The 20,793-nt window shown below is 42.3% G+C and overlaps 1 protein-coding gene across 2 annotated transcripts in view; it reads left to right on the top strand.

Annotated features, from left to right (window-relative positions):
- The window catches only part of SYNPR (synaptoporin), a 306,233-nt gene that overhangs the window by 177,172 nt on the left and 108,268 nt on the right, over positions 1 to 20,793 (top strand). For both annotated transcript variants that reach the window (XM_084797148.1, XM_084797149.1), the window contains one exon: positions 12,036 to 12,160. In XM_084797148.1, coding sequence (XP_084653274.1) covers positions 12,036 to 12,160 — 125 coding nt within the window. The remainder of the gene's footprint in view (positions 1 to 12,035; positions 12,161 to 20,793) is intronic.

Here is a 20,793-nt window from a genome sequence, read left to right as displayed (position 1 = left end):
GAGTGTATGTCTGACCTAGACGAGTAAAAAATTAACCTTGCAATCTCTCAATGTTAGCTCCTGGCTTTTGACACCATACGAAACTTTTATTTTCAAACACTGTCAAGTTATTGTCACTCTCACCTCTCTTATTTTGTCCTAGCTTTTGCCCATTACTCTGACATGTCTTATACGAGAACATTTTTGTTTCTTTCATCCACTGTTTTTATGGTGGTAATGGGATCAAACCTGGAGCCTTAGGCATGCTAGGCCACTAAAGCCTTTCAATCTCACAGCCAGCTCCACTTTGCCCTCACTTGAATGACATTTTCTGAGCCTCTTAGATTAGTTTGGCACAAACTTGTGAGTTTCTTCCTCACGCCCCCTCCAAACAGGGTTTCTCTGTGCAGCCTGCCCTGGACTCGCTTTGTAGACCAGGCTGGCTTTGAACTCACAGTGATCTGCCTGCCTCTGTGCTGGGATGTTTATTTTCTCAAAACAGGGTTTCTCTGTGTAGCCTTGGCTGTCCTGGACTCACTTTGTAGACCAGGCTGGCCTCGAACTCACATCAATCCGCCTGCCTCTGCCTCCCGAGTGATGGGATTACAGGCCTATGCCACCATGCCCGGCTGAGTGCTGAGATTATAGGCATGCATCACCACGCCCTGCTGCGTTTCTTCCTCTTTAGACATGATAAGTCTCATTAACCAGTGCCTATAAAAAGCGTGTGATGCACTAGACAGGCTCAGTCCCATGGTATTTCTAGACCACACATCATTTTCTGCCTCTCTCCTGAGTTCTTTAAATTCCTGATGTCCTTCCTTCCTTGAATGCATTGTTTGATGTCACTTTCATTTGTAAGACACTTCCCTGTGGAACCTTCAAAGCTCCTCCTTCTCAGTCCAATAGGAGTCTTCCATTAATGTCTTCCACACTCAATACATTTATTGTGCATATGTTCCTGTATGAGAGAGTGGACAGGGGAATAGGCTCCCTTGAATTCCAGGCACATACTGCCATGCCCCACTTTCCTGGGGATTTGAATTCATATCCTCTCTCTTGGCAGCAAGAGTCTTACCCACTGAGTGATCTCCCAGGCTTCTCTTGATCTCTTTCTTCCCTCAGTTGTCTTTGGTTCTCATGGACAAATGAGACAACTCTGATGAAGCTTTAATTTTAAGGCAAGGGCTGCCTGTGCTTGGAGGACAGAGTTCCTAGAAATGGTCACTGTCCTTCCCTTACTGAATCTCATGGCCCTTGTTGTGCTGTCCCTTCTGCAGTGCTGAGATAGATGGTAAAATACTGATGCTCTGCTTATTACTATATGAACTGCCTTGTCCTCAGTACTCAGAAAGTAATGCCAATATAGTAAATCTTAAGTAATTTGATGCATTTTATTGCCACTTGGATTTAATCAATAGCAAGACATTATTGAAAAAGATGGTAGCATTTCCCCTTGGTATGTAGGAATGAATGACCTTCAGATAACACACATAACCTGGTAGGCTATGGTGATCTTTATTCTCATTAAAGTATAATGCGAAAAAGCCGTTCTTTCATAATGAGGCAGAACAAAGCAGGCCCTTAGGAAAAAATCAATCAAAGATTATTAAGAATAAAAATGTTTGCTAAATACTAGCCCAAGGGGCATGTCCCATGAAAGCCTTCACTTAACAGGAAACTGGGACAGAGTGGAGGACATCCTATTGGGACTCTAGATGAGAGAAGCATGGGAGAATAGCAAAGTAGAAGGATCCAGAGGGTCCTAGATACGTACAAGAAGAACAATATAATAGGCAGATTTGGGCCCAGGGGTCCCACTCAAACTATGGCACCAGCCAAGGACTATACAGGCAGAAAACTTTGAACCCTTACCCAGATCTAGACAATGGACAGGACATTCTCCACAGTTGAGTGGAGAGTGAGCTATGACTTTCACACATACTCTGGTGCCTCATATTTGACCATGTCCCCTGGATGGGGAGGCCTGGTGGCACTCAGAGGAAGGATAGCAGGATACCAAGAAGAGACTTGATACCCTATGAGCATATAAAGGGGGAGGAGGTCCCCCTCAGGCACAGTCATAGGGGAGGGGAGTAAGGGGAAAATGGGAGGGAGAGAGGAATGGGAGGATACAAGGGATGGGATAACCATTGAGATGTAACAAGAATAAATTAATAAAAAAATAAAAATAAATGTTTGCTGAAGAGAGTATATTTTCTTGTAAGTACTGTGGGCTTATAGTAGCAGGACAGGTATAGGCGGGCTGACATTAGTAGGTACAACCCTCATATTTTGTATTTATAGGCTATTTTTTTTAACTTTATCCTTTTCTTCATTCCCTTCATTCTTCCTTTTTTCCTCCTCCTTCAGACAGGGTCTTACTCTGTAGCCTTGGTTATCTTGGAACTAACCCAGGCTGTCCTTGATCTCAGAGAGATCTACCTGCCTTTTCTGCCTCGGCCTCCCAAAGGCTGGAATTAAAGGCATATGCCACTATACCCAGCTGCTGAATGTTCTTTTTAAAAATACAAAAGCAGTTTTTATATATGTTAAGTTAAAACTACGCTGAATTCTGCCTCTGTAAACATGCTCCCCACTTAGGTTCATTTATAGCATGATGTAATCATAATTTGTAAATTATGCACAGCCATAGGATGATGTAATGAGACCTGCTTCTCCAACAACACCAGCTCATAAACAAGGTTCCCTTCATACTCTTCCATACATAGCATCTCATTTTCCGCATAAATAAGTTGTTATGCATCTCTCACTAGAACTCAATACAAAAGACATTGCATTATTTTACTACCTATAAAAATAGCAATAATTCAATATGATTTTAAGTATTTCATTATTTTGTTTTTTCTTCATTTTCTAGACCCTAGACTTTAAAAATCAACACAATGTAATAACCCTATGTTCTTTAAAAAAATTATCTGTGAGCTCTTTTTGCTCTCTCCCCTATCATCTATATCTATCTAGCTATCTCTATCATCTGTCTATCCATCAATCTATCTCTACTCCTATCTTTATCGCTCTTTATCCCTAGCGCCATCTCTACCTCATAAACACAGTTCTCTCCTCAGAGTCTCTCAGGGCTTTTCTGAATTCATCTAAGTACTGACATTATACATTCTCTCCCCCACTCCCCGCAATACGTTTCTCACAGTAACAATTGCACTTAAAAGATTGTCCACATTTGTTTGATGCTTATTTGCAGAGTGTAGCAATATTGTATACTGTTCTCTCATTTGAGGTGTACAATATTTAATCAGTTTTCATATTGTAACCTGCCATCAATGAGTACAACTGGTTTGTTAGAGATTGTGTTTTATTCGGGCAAAGTTGCTATAACAAAATGCCATAGGCTTGTTGGTTAAACATTAGAAATGTATATATTACAGGTTTTGGCAACAAGGAGACCCACGTCAAAGTGTTGGAAGTTTGGGCTTTATTCCAAGGCCTCCTCTGTGACTTCCTTCTCCCTGTGTGCCTACTGAATGCATTTATAGAGCAAGATTAAAAGAGAGCTCTTTTTCCAGGTGGTAATGGTGCATATCTTTAATCCCAACACTCAGGAGGCAGAGGCAGGAAGATCTCTGTGAATCTGAGGCCAGACTAAGCTACAAAGTGAGTTCTAGGACAGCCTGGGATGTTACAAAAAAGAAACCTTGTCTCAAACACACACATACACACAGGGGAGGAGAGAGAGAGAGAGAGAGAGAGAGAGAGAGAGAGAGAGAGAGAGAGAGAGAGAGAGAGACAGAGAGAGACAGAGACAGAGAGAGACAGAGACAGAGAGACAGAGAGACAGAGAGAATGCTCTGCTGTGTCTTCTTATAAGGACACTGATCCTACAGGATTACAGCCCAATCCATATGATTTCATTTATTCTTACTGACTTCTTTGGTTACCCTGTCTCCAAAGACAGACACATTAGCAATTGGGGTTTTTACATATTTTTGATGCATTTATTACCTGATTGCAAAGGGGTAATATTTAACTTTATCATACCTTTTATGTTCTTCTTTTTGAGAGGGTTCCAGACAGGGTTTCTTTATGTAGCCTTAGTTGCTCATTTTGTAGACCAGGCTGGCTTGGAACTTACAGTGATCTGCCTGTCTTTGCTTCCCAGAGTGCTGGGATTACAGGAGTGTGACACCACACCTGGCTACCTTTTTTTTTTTTCTTAACTGAACATTTTAATAATGAGATTGCCTTTCCTACCTTTTGACAAACATTCTTAAAGAAAATAGGTGATGAATGGTAGTTTTATAGTCATTTTAAACTGTTCATCCACAAGTACTCTCCAGTAGTAGCCAATTCAAAATTTGTTGATAATGTAATTATGAACTTGTGGGTTTTGGTTACTCTTCTCCTCCTATGTGACTCTGGATGAATCACAGCCTTCCTGGCTCTGCAGTGGGAATAAGGATGGTCACCGTCTTACAGACATAGGAGACTACAGTGAAATCATATATGACGCCTCTAGGGCACTGCTCGATTGAACGAGCCACAGTCACTACGGTCCTTGTACTTACAGACAGAAAGCAGAACTTTAGGATACTCCCCACCTGCTCTGTTAGAATTTCTGGCCTTATATACTGAATATTTTTCAGTATGAAAATATGACTTTTTAAAGGGAAAAAGGAAAAAATAAAGTAATAAATATGACTTTTTACTAAGACAATGATATGACTTTTTACTGAGACAGTGCCTCACTATGTAGCACTGTCTGTCCTGGAACTCACTATGTAGACCAGGCTGGCCTCAAACCCACAGATCTGTCTGCTTCTCCTTCCTCAGTACTGGGATTCCATGTGTTCCATTGTGCCCAGCTTGTGCGCTATTTTTTGACTATCTATCTAGATTTGTTTCTTTTCCATTAAGAATAAAAATTGTATTTCATGGTAGGTTTCCTATTGTTAAAGGGTTAGCGCCTAGTGAAACATTGTGTTTGAGATCTAGAACACTGATTTGCAGGTCAAGAGGCATAAGGATCAAATCAACTATGTTCATGTGTTCAAGGAGACTGTAGAAAAGCAGTTTCCACTGAGGTATTCAAAGGGCTAGGACAGAAAAAGAAAATCAAACCTGGGTGCATAACTAGTTACATGTTCAAAATTATTCTAAATAGAAATTATTATAGAAAACTTCCAGGTTTCCATCCATAAATAATGAGCATGATACAATGTCTGTCTATAAACGTGGGACTGTCCTGGCTAAGCCTTGCGTGTCATTTAGCAACAAGGATAGAGTATCTTCCCCTTTAAATGGATTGCTGCTATTCTATTAATGGCCGCGTGTACTTTCATTAAATAAGAGAAGGGTTTTTTTTTTAAAGGAGAGGAGAGGAGATGAGCATAATGACTGCTTAATGACTCTTCTGTCTAGTGAAAAGATGTTAATTGAATGCATCCAATTGATCACGGATCAATATTTTTTCCAAAATAACCAGACGGTATTCTAAATTGCTTTGTGGGTATAAATACAACTCTATCTGATGAAATATTTAAACTTAAGAAGGCATGCTAACTACTTTGAATTTGAACAGAACAGGATCTAGCTGGAATTCAATTTTCTGTCCAGAGAATCCTGGCCCTTGCTTTCTGGGCCTCCTATAAAAAACAAAGATGACTGAAGGCTGTGATTCACCTGCAGTTTGTAAAAGCATGGCTTCTGGGAAAAAAAAAAAAAGGTCTCTTCTCACACATCCAAACGAGCACCACTGACTGGCAAAATGGTGGCTATGTGCCGTGAGTTCATTTTACTCATTCTTCTGTCAACTAGTAGTATGTAGTTAACATTTTTAGAGGCTGGGTTTTTCTGTGTAGCCTTGGCTGTCGTAGAATCACTTTGGCTGCCTTCGAACTCACAGAGCTCCACCTGCCTCTGCCTCCCTCAGTGCTGGGATTACAGGAGTGTGCCACTGCACCCGGCTTTGTAGTTAACATTTTTGTTATCAACTATTTTCTGTAGTGTGCTAACACACACATAGGGGGTCTGTTAGTCTGTTTTTTCTGTTACTGTAGCAAAGTACCCAAGGCTTGAACTTCTTTTTTTTTTTTTTTAAAGTTTAGTTAGCTAAAATTTGGGAGACTGTAACCTTTTACAGTGTGGCCATAAATGAGACGGCCTCCACTATATCATTTCTCAGGCTCATTGAGGCAGGAAGGCATACAGGAGTGAGGAAGCACAAGGCCAGATGGGAAGCAGGGTAATGAGAAATCTATCCTTCTCACTTAAAATACCCATGCAAGAACTAACCATGGTCTCACAGTAACTACCTTGATCGAAGGACTCTGCCCTGTAGTGACAAGTCTGAATTTACTCTGTATAATTGCTTAAAGGCATCTAAATTTGTCATTATAAGAAAATTGGTTTTTACATGGCAGATATACATGTTTATTCAAAAATTCAAGTAACACAAACCAATTAAAAGAAAAGTCCTATTTCTGATTCCATTTCTTAGTAGTAATAGCTAAGAGCCCTCAAATACTCTCTTTCTAGCCCTCCCCAGGGAACGTGGATATCTGTGTATCTGTATGAATACCTTCTTCTCTAAATGCTGTGTTACACTTGACAGAAGGTTGTGCACAAGGTTTCACTTTATAGCAACTATTCATTCTTTGTAAATGTCATAATTTTTTGAGATTATAATCTAGTTACACAATTTTCCCCCTTTTTCTCCCTCGAAACCTTTCCACAAACACCTCTACCCCACTATCTTTCAAATTTCATGTCCTCTTTTATTTTCATTGTTGTTATTCACACACACACACACACACACACACACACATATTCAGGGCTGAGTATTTGGTACTCATTAACTAATTGTTAAATGGCGTGCTCTTTCCTGGGGAAAGACAATTTCTTCCATTCTCAGTACTCCTTGTTTGCCTGTAATTCCTTGACTCGTGCTGAAATCTTGTGAGCTTTTCCCTGTCTACATAAACATGTCTATTGGTGTCATCCTCTTTCAGCTCATGGTTAAGCGGCCACATTGGGGAGACTTCATGACATTGCTATGAGACACAGTCTCACAGCAACTCCCTCTTCCTCTCTGTCAATCCTTCTGCTGCTCTTCCAGAACAATCCCTGAGCCTTAGGTGCATGTTGTAGATGTACCAGTTGGGACTGGGCTCCACAAACCTTTGCAGTTTGATCCGTCGCGGTTTTCTGCAGTGGACTCTGTTGCAAAGAGAAGCCTCTTTGATGAGGGTAAGGGCCACACTTGTCTGTGGATATAAGGAAAATAGTTAGAATATAGTTAGAGATTATGCTGGCTTAATAAAGTGCCAGTTGTAGGTTCACCAAGACCCATGACCTCACTAACCCTTGGTAGCTGCTAGATTTTCAGTACCAGTCATGATTTTCTTCTTGTTAAGGGGATTCTTAAGTCCAACTAGAGAGCTGTTGGTTACGATCAAGGTATGGATGTCAACTACTACTGCACCCTTAGAATTTTCATACTATGCTGGTCATTGCTGTGGTTCATGCACATCATAGCTGGGTAGGGCTGTTGGTTGCATCTCTCTTTTGGAAGCTTGAATGGCATCCTTCGTTACTATGAAAGTTAGTCCCCAGAGAAGATGAGGCTTTCAAGTTAGTTCAAGATATACGTTCTTTACATTCCTTGCATATAGCCACCCGCTATAGCTTTCCTTCATAACTTTATATTTTTTGTAAGCATGAAGCTAATTTCTAAATGACTTTATTATTTCTACCTAGTATTTGTTTTAAAGATGTGTGACTACTTTATGTGGGAAAATAAAAATCAAGTACAAATTGCAACTTCAGTTTACATAACTCACTGCGCAAAGGCACAGGACCCTGTTAGCACTGCCAAAGAGAAGATGTTTGAAAGTAAGAAAGAAAGCCAACACCCCCAGCTGTGGCGGGCTAGCAGTTAAAAGGAGGGACTTGTCAGGTATAATTGGCGCAATCCGCTCACAGCAGGCTGTTCAGATATTCAGAGCAGCACTCCTCATGCCCCCCCACACACACCCCTGCTGCCCCAAGGAAGGCCTGTGATGCTATGAAAAGGAGGCTGGGCTGCTGAGGCAGGCATCCAGCTTTTTCCTACAGATGCTCCCTCTACCTCCTCTGGGCCTTCTGAATCTTGGAGTGGGAGATAAAGCCTCTTCAACAGACCTGCAGCAGTTACTTCTGCATAAATCTTTCCAGTGCATGCTTCAAGTCGCCGCCTTGGGAAGGGAGACCATGGGCTTTAAAGAAAGGCAGATCTGAACCCAAACAATTTCACTTAGCGGTCATCAATGTGACTTTGGTTGTGCTGTTTGGCCTTATTTTCCTCACCTGTGAGATGAGGCTATGGACTGTTGAGCGGATTGATAATACACTCACAGACAAAACTGCCAGTGAGAATCAATCAAATGCCGAAGTGTGTGCGCACGTGCATGTGTGTGTGCATGTACACGTACATGTTGGGGTGTATATGTGGTCACAGGACAACTTCAGGTATTGTTTCTTGGCAGTCTTCCACCATTTGCTTTCAACAAAGGTCTTCTATTATCCTGGAACTTCGCCAAATAGGCTAGGCTAGAAGGCCAGGAAACCTCCAGGGAAGTACTTGTCTCTGCCTCCCATCTCACCGTTACTGGAATTGTGGTTGCCCACTATACCACCATATCCAATTATTTTATTTTCTTGGCCTTCAAACTCAGGACCTTACATTTGTGGGCCAAGTACATTACATGCCTAGCCATCTCCTGAACCCAAGTGGGGGTATTTCATTATTCCCACTGTCATCAATATTCACTTGGTAGCAGTAATGACCCACCTATAATATTTTAGCACAGAAGGACTACAGACATATGGACACACAGTCTTGTTCACACGGAGTTTGTGCATTGTCTACAAGAGTGAAACCCATTCACCTTTTCCAGCTGTTTCCGCTTTACAGGGCCCCTAACGAGGCTTTGTATACTGTATTCATCTGTTCACACCACCCCTCGCTGCAACCTACAACCTGACAAGAATGAGGCATCTCCACAAACTGTTGACAAACAGCCTGTTCCTTGGCTTTGTAGAACATAAGCTATCAGCCACCATCATAGCAACATAGACTCTAGTGTCACAGCATGAGAGCAGTCATGGGGTGTGCCTCATGCAGAGAGGCAGCTGGGGATGGCACAGGAGCCATAGTGCTCAGATACTACCTGAAGCAATACATATGTCTGCCTGCTTCTACACCAGTCAGTGCAATTGATCCATTTAGTTTTGGCTCCAATTGTACCAACTTCCAAGCCCAAGTCCTAGTCTGTGTCACATGTGCACCCATATCCTAGGTGCCAAGCTAGGAAGACTCTTGCATCTTGCAAGTCCTCCTTCTAAATGCCTCAACTTATTCATCTAAGGGAGAAGAAGAGAAGGAAGAAAGGACAAGAGGAAAGGAGAGGGGAAAAGATAAGAATTATAGGGAAAATAGAAAGGATACAAGGCCTGTTCTCATTGGCTAGTGAGATAGCCACATGTGTTTGTGAGAGAAACAGGATGACGCTGGGGAATCTCCAGTTGCTCTCATGATGTATCTCTGAACAGTTTGACTGTTAACTCTACTCTTGTGGCAAACATATTGCTTTCCCCACAATCCTGAAGCTGACAGAAATGCTGTCTCAGGAGGTCTGGATGTCAGGATTCACACCTCAACTCTACAGTGTTGGATGAGGTGAGGCGAGCAGCTTTTCCTGTCTAATTTCAGTTTCTCTAGTAGAGTGAGGTGAATAGCAATGACGGAGCAATGAGAAGAAGAGAGAAAATGAATGAAATTTAACATTTGTTGGGAGCTAGGAGTCTACTATTTAATAATTACAGCAGCCCTGTGAAATACAAACTAATACTCTCAACTTTTCACCATCGAATTGATGCAATGGCCCTGAACTTGCCTCCTTGTCTGTCACATCAGCCATCCCCTCCACTGGAAACTGTTTCTCCACCAATTTTTGTCTCACTCCACTCATTGGTTTCCCAGATGCTTGAATTGCAGCATCTTCGGGCATAACTTTCCATCTTACTCTCTTCTCCAAACTAGTGATACCATTTGTAATTCTGTGCATAGCTGGGCGGTGGCAGGGGCTGTATTTGTTTCCTGACATACTTACCTTTCTGTACTTCAGCAACTGCTACATAGCCATTGGATTAGTCGCGGCTTACCAGGAACTCATATTTGGAGAAGTGGTCTGATTTGCTTAGGGTTACCAAGCTAGGAATTGGGCTCAAAGTCAGATGTGCTGTGTTCTGCCACCTATGGTAAAGGACTTAGGTGAACCACTGGAAGGAAAGCCACTGCACCTTACTCTACAATACCATAGAATCCTCCTCTCTCCCATGCCAAAGAACCACTAGGCCTCTCTTTCAGTGTGTTTTTTATGTTTCCTAATTACTTAGATGGTATATTTTGAGGGGGCTGATTTCACTTTTCCAAATACACAATTAACCATCTCTGGAATAAATTATTCATTAAGCAGGATCTGATACCCCAGTGCTCTGCTTAATCCTTGTCAAACACATATGAGTTTGATATCCGTCATACCGTGTGCTTTCCCCTTAATCAGTGACAACAGTAGGGAATAAGAAACTTAACCAGAAAGCTACAGGTATCAAATGTAACTGGAGGACGAGGCCTTGTCTTTGCAAAGCTTAATGAAGACTAGAGGAAAAACAAATGATATGTGTGTTCCCAACAGCCTAATTCCTCCTTACCATCCATGTAGTGTTTCTGATCAGTTAGTAAATAACTATCATCCCATATTAAGCTTATTACATAGTGGTAACAATAATATCTTATGAAACAGTCTTCACGGTACATAATGTACTTACTCATCATAAGGTTAGCACAGTAACATTATTGTAAGAACTTTCTTCTTTTTTCTTTTATATATACTTATATATTTTATATAAATATAATATTATATATGTGTACATATAAACATATATATATAAACACATACACACACGTGTGTGTTTGTATGTTTTTTGAGACAGGGTTTCTCTGGGTAGCCTTGGCTGTCCTGAGCTCACTTTGTAGACCAGGCTGGCCTCAAACTCACAGAGATACACCTGCCTCTGCCTCCCAGAGTGCCAAGATTACAGGTGTGCATCACCACTCCCATCTGTATGTTCTTTAAGTTATTAAATATAGAAATTAACAAGAATTGTTCTTATGGAATTCAGCTACAATATAATGTCCTCAAGGAATTTTTAAATGCAACTATTTGACATGATTATGCTATTCTGTCATATATTCAATACAGGGATATTAATCTTCACACACATACACACACACACACACACACACACACACACACACACACACACACACACACACACTGAGAACACCATCATGAGGAAAGAGCAGCACATGCATTACGTGTTTAATAGATAAGATACAATAAGGAATGAGCAGGCTTTCTCCACGTTACTTTAGACCTTATGACACCAATCTTTGAAAGAGTTATTCTCACCAAAATCTCCATGCACATATGCTGCAAGGATCTGGGATATTCGTCATCATGAGGCACAATCCAGACGTGAGCACTGAGCAATTAGCACCACTTCTTTCTCATTGCTGTCAACACTGAGAGCTGATGGGAAGGGACACGGAGCTCTAAGCATTAGGTGGGACTGTGGAGTGGGCTGGAGTGCCCACTGACTGCCCACCAGTCTCATACCCTATGCAAGCTAGAGAACAAAGAAAGCATGTCCCCCAGTCTTTGTCTTTGTCTATGGAATTATTCCATGACCGCGTGAGGCATGGCACTGCTTCACACACTAGCAGTCATTTTTCCCTGTCCAAGTAGAATTTCTCTAACTGACTGAACTGTTCTTTAGAGCCCCTTCCAGCCTACCATCCTCCTAATGCTCAACCTCCTCCAGCTCATGTGATGCTGCTCTACAGAGATGCTAAAACCTCTTTCATCCTAGACACGGAGCTTCTGGCTATGTTCTATTGTTGTTTTGTTTTGTTTTGTTGCTGTTTTAGATCACCATCATCTTAAAGCTGCCTTTTTCCTTTCTTTTCTTCTTGGCAGCTTTTTGCAATCTTTGCATTTGCAACATGTGGCGGCTATTCAGGAGGCCTGCGGCTGAGTGTGGACTGCGTCAACAAGACAGAGAGTAACCTCAGCATTGACATCGCCTTTGCCTACCCGTTCAGGTAAGGAATGGTGCTCCGTGATTGGCAGGAAGCTGCCTTCCTTCTGTGATTTCTGGTAGAGAAATGCAGGCTGGGTAAGAAGAAGATTCTGCTTGAAACCACAATATGTCCTTTCCAGAGTGTACCCACCCCTGGACACTGGAAGGATTTTCTAACTATACCTTCAATACAACATTGACTGTCCTCCAAAGTTAAAGCCTTCCATTATGGCCAAGTGTTGGGGGCTAACAACAAAGAGACCCCACTTACACAATTATTTTCTTTAAGGATTCTCACATTCAGCTGGACCTGGTTGTGCACACCAATAGTCCCAACACTTGGGGAAGCAGAGTAGGCAGATCTCTGTGAGTTTGAGGCCAGCCTGGTCTGCAAAAGTAAGTTCAGGACAGCCAGAGTTACACAGAGAAACCCTATCTTGAAAAGAAGACACCACCAATGAAGAAATTTCTCACATTCTATCTAGATTTCTGGGTTACCTATCATTTTATATTGATGATCAGTTCTGGATGATAATGTATTTAATGATGTTAATATCTAATAGTGCATCTATGTACCAGATAATTAGTGCTTAGACCTGTTCAGTCTCCCTTACTCATCACAGTGACACTTTGAGAGAACTCCCATTACTGTCATCAGTTACATCCTGGGATGCTGAAGGAAAACTTCATTTCTCCCTCACTCTGATACTAAGAGTTTGAGTCCTCTAGCTTGAAGAAATTCATATCTCTATTTATATGCTTGTTTATTGAAGAAAATGGAAGGGGGACGAAGAGTAAGAAGGGAGGAAGAGAAACTGATAGAAACAACCTTTCAACCTCTTTATCAGCTCCGTGTCTGTTCCATGCCCATAAGATGATGGCCAGGTTCCCCTCAGAGCTTGTTCCCAACCTCACATCTTGTGGCTCCAGACACTGAGAACAGGCTAATTTCATTCAATTTTAAAATTCTTTGTTTCTGTAAAGCTCTCCAATAACTGACATCAGTTAATGCTGGGGAGAGGTGTTGAGCAACATTTAACAGTGGTTTAGGTGTGTATTCAATATATTCTCTTGTTCAGCTCATATTAACATTACCTTATATGGGCCTGACACTGGTTCTATAATTACAAAGAAAGTCAAAATCAACCTTTACAAACTTTTTGTAAGAAGGTAAGTACAGTATTTTTTTTAGAAACATTTTCATGAACCCCTATAAGACTATCACTAAAGGAAAGAAAAAGGAAGGAAGCAAAAGGAAGAAGAGAAAGAGGGGAGTAAAGGATAGAAGATGGGAGAAAAGAATTGGGGAGTGTGATGAAATAAACTCAAGAAATCCAATGTATGTTTTGAGTCACTGAGAGACCCATTGTTTCCCAAACATATTCTCCATGGAAATTCTTCTGCCTAGTAAGTAGCTGAAAGGATTCACAAATTATGGACTGTATCCTTTTAATATTTTGGCCTCATAAGCATTTCCTAGTCTAAGACAAAATGCTTTTATTCATAGGCAATGAAGCATAAGAAATGATGTTTTTACCAGCATTCTGAAGGATTAAGAGAATAGAACTGACGGCAGTTTCAAATGTTGCTGCTCGAATGCTCTCCTCACTTACAAGAGAGTACAAAGCTCAAAACTGCTAGGCATTTCTCATGGAAATTTATGATTAATATTTGTGTCATGCTGATAAAAAAGAGTGTGGAAGAAGCTAACTCTTCTGGAGGTTCTGTATGAAACCCTTGGCTTCTGGAGGAGAAAGACCAGATTAGTATCTGTTCACTGACCAATGTTCATGGTTAGGTCTAGACTGCTAGCCAAGATTTGTCAATGGCCAGGCAATGGGACCTGGCTGCTCAACATTATTCCTGGACTCATAATGTCTGCATTGCTTCCACAATGATCTCTGATGAAGAGCTAGTAGGAGTGGGTACCCTCACAGTCAACCCTGTAAGATCTAGAACAGCCACCTAGTAAACACTGCAGAAGGCACGTGCATTCCTCGTCTTGCCCTTAAACTGGAGAAGAGCAGTTAAGAGAGCCATCTGTGTGAAAACCAGCAACTAGGCTCAGGCGGGGGTGGAGAGTAAGGGGTTCATTTCCTGTAACCCTGGGAGGAATGGAAAGGTTTACCAAGCAAACAGTTTCCAGCGTGGGCTTCTCCATTGCCTTCCCAAGACTGCAGAGTCATGCTGTTGGCCCATTAAAGGGCTTCTGGAGAAACTGGGTAAAGACAGTACCTCCACCTTTAAGTATAGCAGTCCCTTCGTTTGGAAATACTTTTACCACAGTTCTGAAGCAAAAAATGTTCAACCATTTTTTTAACCCAGAATTTTCTATCAAATGCCACCTTACTCAGGAGTTCATATGCAAACCAGGTAAAAGTCATTGAAATCATTGATGTAAGGAAAGAAGAAGCCTAAAATACTTATCCACTTCCATTCTCTCCTTGCCAGGCAAATGGCCTAAACTATAACTACTGACCTATAACGGGCCATCTAAAATAACTGCTGGGGGACCCAGATTTCCCAGGAGCTATGTAAGCTCCCTCATTCTTGATAGAGAAGGAAAGTAAGTTTTGCCTCTCTCTTTACCATGTCTGCACGTTAACCACACCTCCACTCCCACAGAACACCTTGCTCTGCTGTCCCAGGAACATGCATCTAGGAGAAGTGTTTAGCTAGCAGTTTCAGCTCCATATTTGGACACTGAGATGTGCCACGCCCTTCTCCTGTTGAGAATGTTCTCAAGAGTAAGCGAGAATTTACATGGGTTGTTGTGTTTCCCTAAGACTCAGTAAGCCACCGCCACGGATGTGATCCTAACCCTTGAATTACGATGGGGGCCTTTAGTAGCTTCTTACTGCTCACTTCACTTACAAACACAAGGGATATGTGAACCCAAGTGCAAAGTCATTGAAACAGAAGAAGACAGTTTACAATGACAGGTCAAAACACCTACTTAGCTGGTTATCACCAAGGACTTCGGCTAATAAGATAATGTCAATTAGAAAATCCTGGATAACTCAAATGCTGCTTCTAGTAAACGTACCAAAATTTGTACTTCCTCTACACTACCATATGTGCACATATTTGCTTATACTTATCCAGAGAGGATTGCTACTCAGCAATATGTTATTTTACTACATAACTAAGACATCTGCCACCGACCTCCCTTTTGGCTTGTGATTAAAACAAACAGGTGATTGCTAACCATTTTCCTATCTCCTATACAGTGTTATGATGGTGTGGAATTTGTTTGACATTGGAGGGAGTGGGGTTTTGGATCTCATATTCATAGCGTGTCCCTGAAGTGTAATGCAAGGCTGCTCTTTTTAAGGTACTTAGTAAATGTGAAGAGCACCCACCAGAAGAATGTACACATCTTGAGTTAACACGTGATCCGGCAGGAAGGAGGTCGGGATTGTGCATTTCAGGGGCTGTGCGTGGGGGGTGGGAGGGGGAACAAACAAATTAAGAGCAGAACAATTTACAAATTTAAAACATCCATAAAGTAAAATGCTAGACATCCATTAAAACTATTTTCTTAAATGGTATTTAAAGCTGGGTGAGGTGCTTGCTGAACAAATACAAGGCCATGTATGTGATGCTTTGTAGTATTTTTGTTTTTGTTTTTTTCACCCTAGCTTATTGAAGTAGAAACTGCCATTTATCACATATTTAACATGCCCCTTTTCTCATTTGTTGCTGTACTTCAACGTTTGTGCAAGCCCACCCTTAAGTACTTGTCTCTAGTTATAGGAACTTGCCTGGCTAACAGGGGTGGTAAGAAAGAAACGCTGGGAAAAACATCCTTGACAGCCAAAAGTGGTACCCCACATGCTGAACACCAAGGCATGTTCTAGTCTATAGGCTTTCTCAGAGATACCCAGGACAGTTCCACCTTATGCAAACCTAATCATTTTTCTCATTAATTAGTTTATATATTCACTTTACATTGGGTCCCAGACCCCTCCCTCCTCTCCTCCTGGTCCCACTCTCCCATTCTCTTCCCCATTTCAACCACCCCATTCTCCTCAGAAAACAGAAGCCCTCTGGCCAACACACCCAGGCACATCAAGTCCCAGCAGGAATAAGCACATCCTCTTCCATTGAGGCCAGACAAGACAGTGCAGCTAGGGGGAAGTGGTCCTAAAGCAGGCAACAGAGTCCGTGTCACAGACAACTCTGTTGGCTCTTGTCCTTAGTAATTAAGCTTTATTATAAATTTATTAATCAAAGGTATCTTCCTTACAACCCGACTACTTTAAGTGAGAGGGAAAGGCGGTTAAAGAGAACAAGAATAAACCTTCCAGGAATCCGTTCCGTGGGGCTGCGAATTTCTTAGCGTCTCTGGGCCTGTAGGCAGATTCTCTCCCAGATGGAAGTAATCCGCACCACCGCAGCAGCCTTGTCTCTCCTCTCCTCCGCTTCTCCCAGTTGGTCCGCCACCCCTGGACTCTCCTCCGGTTCCCTCCTCCCCTTGATGGTCGACCTGCAACACAATAGTGCTTAACTCTGGACCCAGGATGGTGGCCCCTCAGTTCATCACAATGTCCATCTCAGTGGGGAATCTGTGGTGTTTCCAAGGGGCAAAGCCTGCCAAGATGGCTTTCACCTGAGGCAAAGCCTACCAAGGCTGCTTTCGCCTGAGGTAAAGCCCGCCATCCTTCCACACAACTCCATTCCAATTGCTAGGGGGTCCAGTGAAGGCCCAGCTTCCCATCATCTACCGTATGCACAGGGGACCCAGCTCTGGCCTATGCATGCTCTCTGGTTGGTGGTTCTGTCTCTGTGAGCCCCCATGGTCCTCGGTTAGTTGATGCTGTTGGTCTTCTTGTGGAGTTCGTGTCCACTCTGCGTCCCTCTAACCTTCCTCCAACTCTTCCACGAGACTTCTTGAGATTTGCCTAAAGTTTGGCTGTGGGTCTCAGCCTCTGTTTCCGTCAGTTGTAAGATGAAGCCTCTCAGAAGACAGTTATGCTGGGTTCCTGTCTGTAAGCATAGCAGAGTATCATTAATAGTGACAAGGGCTGGTTCTCTCCATTAGGAGGGTCTCAAGTTGGGCCAGTCATTGTTTGGCCATTCCCTCAATCTCTGTTCCATCTATATCCCTGTACATCTTGTAGGTAGGATAAATTTGGGGTCAAAGGTTTTTGTGGGTGGGTCGGTGTCTTCCTCCCTCCATTGGTAGTCCTTCCCGGACGTAGAAGGTGGCCATTGCCGTCTCCATGTGCCCCGCTTCTAGGAGTCTCAACTAGAGTCACCTCCATATATTCCCAGGAACCTACTCCGCGGCAGGTCTCCAGCTTGTCCCAGAGATGCCCCGCCCCCATTGTTTTCCCTTCTCCCTTCCAGCCCTCTCACCTCCCACCTCTGTTTTCCACATACCTGATTCACACTCTTTTTTTTTTCCTCCTTTATTAATTTATTCTTGTTACATCTCAATGGTTATCCCATCCCTTGTATCCTCCCATTCTTCCCTCCCTCCCATTTTCCCCTTATTCCCCTCCCCTATGACTGTTCCTGAGGGTTAGGGTTAGGGTTAGAAACTGAGACAGAGGGGAGGACATTCTAGTGGGACTCTAGATGAGAGAATCATGGGAGATTGGCAAAGTAGAAGGATCCAGAGGGTCCTAGAAGCCTACAAGTAGAACATTATGATAGGCAGATTTGGGCACAGGGGTCCCGCTCAAACTAAGGTACCAGCCAAGGACAATACAGGCGGTAAACCTTAAGCCCCTACCCAGATCTAGCCAATGGACAGAACACTCTCCACAGTAGAGTGGAGAGTGGGGTGTGACTTTCTCACGTACTCTGGTGCCTCACCTTTGACCATGTCCCCTGATTCACACTCTCGTTCCCCTCCCCACCACCTCTCCCACACAGTTCTCTCTCTTCATCTCTTTCCAATGTCTATTCTATTTCCCTTTCTTAATGAGAGTCAAGCATCCTCCCTTAGGCCCTCCTTGTTACTTAGCTTTTGGGTCTATGAATTGTAGTATGGTTTATCCCATACACTATGGCTAGTATCCACTTATAAGTTAGTACATACCATGTGTGTCTTTCTGGCTTTGAGTTACCTCACTCAGGATTTTTTCTATTTCTATCCATTTTGAATGTACATTTCAAGGTTTCCTTGTTTTTAATTGCTGAGTAGTAGTCTATTGTGTAAATGTACCACAATTTCTTTGTCCGTTCTTCAGTTGAGAGACATCTTGGTTGTTTCCAGATTCTGGCTGTTACAAATAAAGCTGCTATGAACACAGTTGAGCAAATGTCGTGTTGCATGGTCGAGCATCTTTCGGGTGTATATGCCCAGGAGTGGTATGGTTTGGCATTGAGGTAGAACTGTTCCAAATTTTCTGAGATAGTGCCAGATTGATTTCCAAAGCAGTTGTACAAGTTTGCACTCCCACCAGCGATGGAGGAGTGTTCTCCTTGTTCCACATCCTTGCAAACAAGTGCTGTCACTTGAAATTTTGATCTTAACCGTTCTGATGGGTTTAACATGGAATCTCAGAGTCATTTTAATTTGCATTCCTCTGAGGAATAAGGATGTTGAGCACTTCTTTAAGTACTTTTTGGCCATTAGAGATTCCTCTGTTGAGAATTCTCTGTTTAGCTCTGTACCCATTTTTAATTGGATTATTTGGCTTGTTGGTGTTTAATTTCTTGAGTTCTTTATATATTTTGGCTATTAGCTCTCTGTTGGATATAGGGTTGATGAAGATCTTTTCCCATCTCTACATCCCTGGGATGAAGCCATGGAGGATGATGTTTTTTATGTGTTCTTGGATTCAGTTTGAAAATATTCTATTAAGTATTTTTGCATCAATGTTTATGAGGTAGTGGGGATAAACTCTTCTTTCTCTTCCTACTATTGAGCCTATGAGGGAGGTAGTAAGGGCTGCAATATTTTCTATCTTGTGTTCTAGAGATGCCGTGTCTACAGTTGGTATTTTGTTATCATTTCTCATTACTAAATATTTTCACTCTGTTTTGACAAAGCTTCAGAAATTTTGAGTCTATAACATCTCATTTTAACATTGCACCTTAAACTGATTTTTTTTAATGATAAAAGTTGCCAGGCCCAGAGAAGATAGAAGATTAAAAGGTTACAAGTTCCGAGGGCGGGGGTAGGGAAGCTGTAGAGACTGAAACTCCAACCAAGAACAATGCATGAACTGGACCTAGGCCCCCTATACAAAATGTGACTCCTGAGCAGCTCAGTCGTCATATGGGCCCCCTACTAAGGCGAATGGAGGCTGATTCTTAACAAGGACGTTGTGGCCTGCTTCTCCATCACTTCCCCCTGGTAGGGCTGCCTCACCAGGCCACAAGGGGAAGAGGATACATTCAGTCTTGATACGACTTAGTTTCTGGAGTGGGTGGGTAGGGGGGGGTGTAGGGCTTCCCTTCTCTGAGGAGTAGGATTGAGGGCATAGGGGAAAGGGGTAGGAAGGGTGGGACCAGGAGGAGAGGAATGAAATAAAAATAAAGAAAAATGAAAAAAGAGATTAGAAGATTAGTCAGGGTATAAAGACCCAGGGCAAACCCCAATGAAACCCCTGATTTCAAATCTAAGCTCTGCCATCTAGTAGATGGGGAATGCATAAGCTCCTGGTCTGAAAGTCACGTGATGAGCCCTCTTGGTCCTTCAGCTCTCTCGGTGTAAAAAATGAAATCATGGTGTCTTCTTCACAGTCTGCCACTGATCATTCACTTAGATAATGCAAGTTCGTTGTGTAGACTAGTATTAATCAAGTGTATCACGAATTATGCTATTAGTGGTGGTGTTGTTACCAGTGGAGTCTTTGAGAGGATTTTGCACCAGGGTTGAGTTAGACAAGGAAAACAAGATATTGAGCACTATTTTGCAATATTTGTAGAGAACATTGTAGAGATTACAGAAAATGATACAAACATGCACATTGGCTGACAGCGTGGGAGGGGTTAAATAAAAAGTTAAGTGAATGTCAAGTTAATCAGCATCCCACCGCTCTCCTCCCAACCTATAAAGCTTCTAAAGTGTAACAGCTGCCATGTCTCCCTGGAGGCACTCTCCCTGGAGAGTGTGGATAGCAAATCTGAGCTGTCTTGGTTTGGATTTTTTCCAACACATACTGAGACAAATATGTGAGTGCAAGTAGTTTCCTTGGTAGAGAATCACTGGAAATTCCTAAGAGGCAGAGGACATGAGACAAAGGACAGACAACTTGTCACCATGGGCAACTCAAATACCTGAGACTCTGGAAAACTGTAGACAGTACATCACAATAGGGGTGGAATCATCCAGGCAAATATCTAACCACTTGTGTTGCTGCCTGGTCAACAGCCAGGCCTGCATGTCTTGTCCACTTGCAGCTCAGGAAAGCCACCAGTCAGATACTGAATGCTTGCATTAAAAAGCAATCACTTTGGATTGTAATGGTAGAAACTGTTTAGTTAAGGAGATCCAGGTGAGCATTCAACAGCCTTCAATAGCTTAGTGAGACTTTTCAGTCATTAGCCTAGAGTTGTGAATGCCCCATCCTGTCGTTCTATCAATATGTGTTTATTGAGCCATTATAAAGTCCATTAATTATATATACATGCTTGCTTAGTAACATAGACAGGGCCTACTCTCTCATGAAATTTACAACCAGTGCAAGCTGGGAA

Source organism: Acomys minous (genome assembly GCF_964271855.1).
Source record: "Acomys minous genome assembly, chromosome: 9".
In the NCBI taxonomy this organism is placed as follows: Eukaryota; Metazoa; Chordata; class Mammalia; order Rodentia; family Muridae; genus Acomys; species Acomys minous.
Note: the sequence above shows the minus strand (reverse complement) of the source record. Positions and strands in the feature narration are given on the sequence as shown.